Source organism: Poecilia formosa, unplaced genomic scaffold (genome assembly GCF_000485575.1).
Source record: "Poecilia formosa unplaced genomic scaffold, Poecilia_formosa-5.1.2 Scaffold570, whole genome shotgun sequence".
Taxonomy (NCBI): Eukaryota; Metazoa; Chordata; class Actinopteri; order Cyprinodontiformes; family Poeciliidae; genus Poecilia; species Poecilia formosa.
In genome coordinates this window covers 221,377-229,497 of record NW_006800509.1, presented here as the reverse complement: position 1 = coordinate 229,497, position 8,121 = coordinate 221,377, and the positions used below count along the sequence as shown (strand labels likewise).

The window sequence follows — 8,121 nt, the reverse complement described above, 5'->3', positions numbered from 1 at the left end:
ATACTCAAGGGAAAGTCTCAGCTAGCAAGCAAACGTTAAGACTACGTCAAATGTTCGGACTTGACTTTCACGAACGTTGACTGAACATTCGCTCCGAACTTTCGCGCATTATGAAAAAAAGTATTTTTACTGTAAAGTTAATCAACTTTAGGCGCTTTCGCACTGCACGGAACTGTACGGAACGGAACGGTTCCAGCCCTGCTGTGTTCGCATTACACTGAGTGCGCCATCGAAGCGGTGCCGGACATCATTATTTTTAAAACTATATAGTAGTTAGTGCTCTTCTATTTGGTCTGGACCATGTAAAATGTGAGTCTATTAAATGTGTAAAACTTCTACTTAGACCTAAATGAGGGATTTCCGAGCTTTCATGTGTGCTTGAATGCAGCACAAGAAAAGGCGACGGGATGCGGAAGTGACGTGACATTTTGCCCTACACAACCGACAGAGTTGACAACAAAAATAGTTATTTTTGTGTGTCTGTGTACAGTTTTTCTTCTGTTCACCGTCACAGTCTCACAGTAGGTGCTGCATTGCTATGACGACGTTCCTATAAAGACTCTCGGGCTTTTTGGCTTCACAAGCCTCCATTTAGAGGTATTTCCACCCGACGGTTCAAGCCGCTCTCCTACGTCACAGATCCAACTTGTCAGTTTTCCGTCAATGGCGTGTACTTTAGAGAAAGTGTTGTGCGATGCTCGGACCCTTCTGGACAGACTGAAGGAGCACGACACGGCCGCTGAAGGACTGATAGACCAAACCGGGGCCCTCGGACGGAGGGTGCAGAGCATGAAGGAGGTGGGGAATGTTCTCCCAGACAAGGTAGGATCGTCTGTCCGGCTTCACTCTGACAGTATAAACGCGGCAGACCGATTCAGTATAATGTATAGCTGTAAAGAAAATAATAAATCGTAGAAATTTGTGTGAACAATTATCTAAAGAGTGTTTTGTGCAGCTGCATTTAACCGACCATGTGCACAGTGGTGGCGGAATCTTGATGTGTGCAAACTTTTTTCAGTGGGGTCAGGGAAGATATACTGAGTTAAATACAAGGCAACCCAAAAAACTTTAGTATATTTATTTAATGTACTGGTGCCGATCAAATTTCCAACCGAGATGCAGTTGAGGATCTGAGGCCGACGTAAATAAGCGTGCCACACTTTTCAGATTTGTACTTTCAAAAAGCTTTGAAAACCATGTAAGAATTTGCAGTATTGAACCAGAACATCAGAACAGTATTAGTTAATGTGCATGACTTTTTCCTTACAAAACACAACAAAACAAGGTTCATCCTGCCAGAGCGCTGATCCAAGAGGATTCATTGGATGTGCGACCAGTTTAAAATCTAAACCTTCAAATGCTTTTCCCCTCTCTCTGTTGCCCATCATCATTTCTCTCAGCACACAGAAGACAATACAGATATTCAAGAATTGACAAAGTACAAGCCCCATGTCCTCCTGACTCAGGAGAACACTCAAATTAAGGAGCTGCAACAGGAAAATAAAGGTAACGCTCACTCCTGACAATTTGTTTCGGTTGACGGTTTAAGTTGCACTAAGACACTTTACGGCCTCTGCAGAACTGTGGCTATCTCTGGAAGAACACCAATACGCCCTGGAGCTGATCATGGGTCGGTACCGAAAGCAGATGCTCCAGCTGATGATGGCAAAGAAGGAGCTGGACACCAAACCGGTGCTCAGCCTTCATCAGGACCATGCCAAAGTAAGTTTTGTTTACGTCCCCAGATGACAGTTATTTTCTCATAGCTGAGATGCTGCTTGTTTTATGTAGAGTTCAAAGGTTAGCTGTTTTTTCTACAGGAAGTGCAGAGCCAGGTGGAACGGATCTGTGAGATGGGCCAGGTAATGAGAAGAGCAGTGCAGGTGGACGATGAGCACTACTGCTCCATCCGGGAGCGGCTGGCTCAGCTAGAGGTGAGCAGCACTGGGACTCGGTTGCTGTCGTCAGTGAAGTTTCAGAACGGCAGCAAATTATTTGTCTTCATTTAGCTTTAAATGTTGCCAGAAACCTGCTATTGGTGCACCACTAATATTTGGTTGCCTTATGTGTACTGCTGCTGTCATTTTTAAAAAGTTTGTCCTGAACATGTCAGTGATTGTGATCTTTCCAACCATCATATCGCATTTCTAAAGACTTATGATCGGAAAGCTCCACTTGGTCCTGAGAAATATCACATCTATGAATTAAATCCCACAATGATTAGCATTAAGGGTTTTTTCTATTTGAATGCATTTTAGTGCAGCTTTTATACAACTATAAAGATGTCAGTCTAATCCTGTAGTTGTATCCATCCATCCATCTTGTATGCGTTGTTCTCTGGGTCTCGTTCAGATTGAGAACAAGGAGCTTCGGGACCTTTTGAACATCAGCAAAGGGTCGTTGAAGACGGCGAGAGGTGATGGTGCCCAGCCGCCATCACCCCCACCAGCAGCCCAATGGGAGCATTCCCCACAGGCGGCGTCTGATGAGTGAGCAGAGCAGCTTCTGCCTGGACTGTGGCTGGGCAAAAGAAAAGAAACCAAACAAGGCAGGAAAGAGGGTTGTGGATTTTCTGGTGAAGGTCACTTGAACACAGCATTTTAGCTTTCATGAACATTTACCTGTGTGTGGGTTATGAAAGCTCTTGTAAAGCATCACTTTGTACAGTAATTGTTTGGTCACTGCTGTCATGTTAGAGTGGATTTATCATAACCTGTGATGCTGATTAAATGTTTGGTTTGCCATTAAGATAGAAGCATCAAAGGAGATTTGTGTTGTATTTTGGAATAAAGACATACTTACTCTTAGAGATACAGAACAGAAAATGTTCAACTGCTAGACAGTGGAAACAAATTCAGGAGCAGTATGTCATTGTAACAACAGAATTCCTCATTATAACAAGAAATTAAACTCAAACAAGGTTTGTCTTTATAATGAGATGAGTTTTATCTTGTTCAAAGCATAAACTTTCTTGTTTTAACGAAATGAGTTTTATATCTCACTATAATGAGGAAGTTTCTTCTGACAGATGCCAACTTGCTCAAAAAGCCATAAAGTTGCTTACCATGACCCTCCTTCTCATCCTGTCTCATCCAGACGACTCCTACAAATTCCAAGAGCTGTTGCTGTTTTACTGTTACAACCTTTATTTTTGAAAAGAGAATATATTTTGGTTTTAGTGAGATATAAATCCCATGACAACAATTTTCTTTTACTTGGTTAAAACAATCTTTTTTTTTTCTCCTTTGAACAAGATGCTGCCTCTGAATTTATTTCCAAGCTCTGGCAGCTTCTGTTCTGCAGTTTCTACCTCTCGAGTTTACATTTGCTACATTCACGTTCTCATCTATTTCCACTGAATAAGAAAATCGACAGCAATGCCTGCTACAAAAGCCAGCTGGTTCACCCCACACAGTGTAAGACTGCGTGCACGCTGCCAAGAAAATAACTTTTCACAAAGTTTCACCTGCTGCACATAATGCATTTATACATTTAATATGTTTATTAGTCACATAGAGTGGATTTTCATGTTCAAGGGACTATTCTCAGTTTCCAGATTTGGAAGCAGAGGAAATGTACCAAACCAGCTCATGACACGTCTTTGTACAAAGTAAAAGATATTCAAATATGCCAACATTTTGTGTAATTAAATGTTTGTTGTTAAAAACTGTAAATTGTCATCTCAGGAAATCAGTGTAGACATTATGACGACGTATAGGAGTGTGTCAAATAAAATGTGAACTGTACATTTTGTTGGATCATTTGTTTTAATTGGCCAAGAAATATAATGCCTTTTTCATATTTTGTCACATACTACCACAAACTTCACTGCAATTTAAAAGGAATATGCACAATAGACAAAATTCAAAGTAGCACACAGTTGTAAAGTGAATGGAAAGTCACATATGGTTTTCAGTTTGTACCTATATGATTAACAGGCATCTATGTGCCCAGCATGACATTGCCAACACCAATCTCCGTTGTATCGATGGTATGTTGAGGGTGATGTTAGTGTCAGTGGTATCAACTTGAAGGAAAATAAATTAATGCCACTTTTTTCAAAAGCTTTGTGGTAAAAAAATATACTTTTCCTTCCACATAACATTCATGCACTAGTTTGTGCTCTATTCGTCTGACACATCAAATACAAGTAAGTACGCCATAATTTGTGGATACAACAAGGGAAAAAATGGTATAAAAAGTTTAAGGAATATGACTACTTTCAGAAGGCATTGAAGTCAGTTTAATATGTGTGGGTTATTTTGGTGTTTACCGCAAGGTGGCGGGGGTTTTCCAGAAAATAGCTTCGTGCTGCATTCACTTTAAGACTCATAATTGAACTGTCTTCTGTGCTAAGTTCATCAACGAAAAACATTTTGTCGAGGTATTACATCTTTGTGTAGTAAAATATATATTGATTTTAATAAATGCACGCTATCTTATTATTTTTATGTATTTAATTTTGCCATAGATTTTCGTTAACTTCTTTACACAATGCATTAGTCTTTCAAACTTCCGACAGCGCTCGAAGGCAGCACGAAGAGCTGCAGTTTGAAACCTTTAGCCTGGAGCGAGCAAAGTCAGAATGTCTGAGAAGGAGCTCGGGAAAAAGTTGGACCGCTGCCTGGCAGACGGTGTCGTTAAGCTGGGTAAATATTCCTCTGCCTTCAGCTACTAATGTTACTGTAATATAGGTGGATTCAGAAGCATTAGGCTGTAGCTTTTATTGTAGTTCACATCTGTCATTGACTGGACGAGAGGCTAACAAGCTAGCTGCAAAGGGCTGTTAAAGGACAACTAAATGAGCAGTCAGATGTTGACGGAAATAAACTGGGGTTTATTCTAGCGCCCTCTTTGTGAATTTGACGCTTACGATTAAGACTGTATTTAGTGAAAGAAAACCAGAGCACAGGCAGACCATTTGATTATTATAAGTAGCATTCATCACAGTTGACTTTTTAAAACGGTTACAACTGTAAACTGTTGTCCACCTTTCCTTGCGCTCACAGAACGCGAACCTCGTTTACTTCAACCCCATTATGGTGCCTGTTCAACTTTCATGAAGTCAGAGCTTTATCCCTTATTTATTTAGCAGATGGCAGGCTAAAGCAGCTCATACAAGCCAGGTTAGTCATATTGTAGACCAGTGGTTTACACAGTTGGGGTCAGGAATCCTCTTCATAAACATCTATATATGGTTATAAAGGTTACTAAATTATTTTTAAAAAAAAACAGCCACCCTCACTTATTCTCCCAGGATCCATACCCACATATTGCCATTCTTTCACAAAGGATAACAAAATATATAATGTTAGTAATTGGCCATAACAACAATATGAATATTGATATTGATATGCTCACAACAAGTGTGAGAAAACCATGTTCTTTACGACAGTGCAGGAGTACGATATATTGGTTGTCAATGCCATTTGTTATGTTAGTCTTACTAGTGATGCTTGTACACTCAACTGATAATCAGTCTTTCTGTTTCATTTTGGGGGCTAGAAAGGTCAAAGATTAGGGGGAAAGAAAGTGTTTCAGACATTTGGACCCAAATTAAACCCTGCTAAGTTGTCTGACAGACACTGTTTAGCATGTTTTCATTGACCAACTCTTTAGGAATCACCATGTTGGTGCTGGTAGACTTTTTTTTTCTCTAGTCAAGAAACAAATATATATTTCTAATAAGCATGTCACGATAACAAGTTTTGTAGGATAATAAATTGTCCCAGAAATTATTGTGAAAAATTATGATATTGTCAGTTTTAGACCATTTTCAACTGAAATGATTTATTAATGCAAGTATACTTACTCAAAGCACAAAAAAATCTTTAATTTCTAAAGAACATTTAGTACGGGAACTGGGAAACATTTAAATGATCCAAAATAACAAAACAAAACAATCAAAGCAACTACAGTTAAGATGGATTATGACGTCTCAGTAACCAAACTTGCATTTTAAAAATTAATAATGGTTCATTTTTAACTATTATTAATTTTAATAATGGTTAACCCTGCAGGCAGAAGTGGCAGGTAGTGCAAATGTCAAATGTTTGCAGGGTTTTTCGAAATGGCGCCTTTTCAGTTAAAGGGGAGTATCTCATTAATAACTATCCAATGGGAAATGGTCATAGTTGTGATGAATTGATTTATTGCTAATTGTGGCAGGCTTACTTACTAACAATAAAAAAAAAACAACACCTTGTGTTACATTATTCTGTGTAGGTCAGACACTTGACATGCAGGATAAATATCAGAAATGTGCATTAGTAATTATTTCCTCCCTGTGTCTAATGTTTGCCTCGTCATTCTGTGTTTCAGGTACCGGTCTGGGGTTAGGAATTGTGTTTTCTGTCCTGTTCTTCAAAAGTAAGCTGTTTCAGTGGATCTGAAGTTGTTCTTTATCTTGAAACTTTAATTTAACTCAGACACCATTGAGGATATCTGGCAGCACAACTAACATCGTGCTCTTCTGTGGTACTCTAACCTGCGTCAGTCTTTAGGGCAGTAAGTGTTTGTTTTATTCCTGCCAACAATGTCAGTGCATCTTTGTCCTTTGTAGGACGTACGTGGCCTATTACATTATTCTCTGGAGCTGGACTTGGCATGGCGTATGCCAACTGTCAGCATGACCTGAGGTCACATTATCTGCTGCACACAAGCGAACAGGTTAGTTTGGATTTTATTGGGCCTTTAATGGGTTCTGCACAAATCTTTAGTTTTTGATGCCAGCCTTCTTGTTAGTGTCTTACTTTGTCGTTTGAAGAAGGCAAGAACAAACAAAAACTGCTAAGCTTTTTACTGAAATCTGAATTACTTTTATGTGATGCATAAAATGACTTCATGGTGGTTTATAATTTATTTTCTTTTGAAGTTTGAGTTAGGTTAAAATAGTTTTGCATCACCAATGAAACAAAAGGAACTTTTAAAAAAAAGTGGTGTCTTCTTTTTTTTCTGCTGTGGTGGTTGTTTGTTGTTATTTTTTTTTATTTTTTTAATTTTTTTATTTTTTTTCTCTGTTTTTTTCTCAGCAGGAACAGTGACTTCAACCCATCAAGATGTTTTTTATCTTTATTTTTGCATTGATTTTGTTTATGCTTTTCGAGTGTCATGGTTTGCACTACGCTACATTTGAATGTGTCTTCTTCCAGACAATCCGTCCCAATAATGACTGTAAGACTTGCTTTTGCCTGATGATTGCAATCTGTGTGAATTTAATAAAATAATCGTTAATTATAGAAAAACCACTTGCGGTGTGATTCTTCATAGGGTGGTTTGATATTTAATCGGTGATATATTTATCTTGAGCAAATGTTAAAGTAGTATATTCAAAAGAAGGCGTGGATCAGGTCAAATTTTTTGATCAGTTGTGTTTTTGTTCAGTAAAACAAGGTTAGTAACAGGTGGAGGTTAAATTCCTCTGTTTTTTTTAAGTTTTTACTTTTGAAACTTATCCCATAAGGCGGTGGGCTTTGATGGAGGGCAGAGGCTTTGCAGCAGCTGAATAGTGTTGATCAGTCAGTTTCAAGTTGCCATTAGAATTGAGGATCTAGCATTATCTTGTGTGTTAACTGCTGGAATGATATGCAGTAATAATTAAGTGTAAGCATTATTGCAATTTTGTCAGGAAGCAAAAAGAAATCAGTTTCTCAACAGTTTTAAGAATCACTCAGGACTGTGCAGAGACCACTAAAGGGGCAGGTGCTCAACAACAAAAAAAGGGCACATCTAACCGCATTCTAGGACAGAATATTAACAAAGCCTATCAGCTTTCAGAGTTTAATAAACAATGATAAATTACAAAATTGTGAGATATACAATCAAAGCTAACGAATATCTCTATATAATAATACATTTTATTTCAAAGGCGCCTGTCACTTTGACCAGCGGAGGCTCTGCGTTAAAGAAGGAAGTGAGGCAACAAATGTCTTTGAGGTGGATTTATTTGGGAGCTCCAAGTCTTCATTACACCAACACCCTTTTTTCCCCCCCCCTTTAGTGAAACAAAGAAGCTGACATTTATACCTGAGGCAAGTTCCAACACTTACACCAGGTAAAGGGGTGATCAAAAAGAAAAGACAAACACTACTTACACAAACCTAACAAACAATAAATGATCCA

General features: G+C 38.6%; 2 protein-coding genes across 4 annotated transcripts; both read left to right on the top strand.

Moving 5' to 3' along the window:
* Positions 1 to 385: 385 nt before the first annotated feature.
* On the top strand, positions 386 to 3,746 carry sike1 (suppressor of IKBKE 1). 2 transcript variants are annotated; one of them, XM_016665331.1, is made up of 5 exons: positions 386 to 822; positions 1,401 to 1,506; positions 1,580 to 1,722; positions 1,806 to 1,934; positions 2,353 to 3,746. In XM_016665331.1, the coding sequence occupies exons 1-5, from the start codon at positions 664 to 666 to the stop codon at positions 2,491 to 2,493; spliced, it is 678 nt and encodes a 225-aa protein (XP_016520817.1). In that variant the 5' UTR covers positions 386 to 663; the 3' UTR covers positions 2,494 to 3,746. The 2 variants fall into 2 exon arrangements, with proteins under 2 accessions (XP_016520817.1, XP_007540936.1); XM_007540874.2 differs by having other exon boundaries at positions 391 to 822; positions 1,821 to 1,934.
* Positions 3,747 to 4,517: 771 nt separating this feature from the next.
* On the top strand, positions 4,518 to 7,247 carry micos10 (mitochondrial contact site and cristae organizing system subunit 10). Of its 2 annotated transcripts, none has more exons than XM_007540873.2 (4): positions 4,518 to 4,649; positions 6,322 to 6,369; positions 6,563 to 6,669; positions 7,035 to 7,247. In XM_007540873.2, exons 1-4 carry the CDS (start codon positions 4,586 to 4,588, stop codon positions 7,041 to 7,043), a joined length of 228 nt encoding a protein of 75 aa, XP_007540935.1. In that variant the 5' UTR covers positions 4,518 to 4,585; the 3' UTR covers positions 7,044 to 7,247. The 2 variants fall into 2 exon arrangements, with proteins under 2 accessions (XP_007540935.1, XP_007540934.1); XM_007540872.2 differs by having other exon boundaries at positions 4,519 to 4,649; positions 7,032 to 7,247.
* Positions 7,248 to 8,121: the final 874 nt, after the last annotated feature.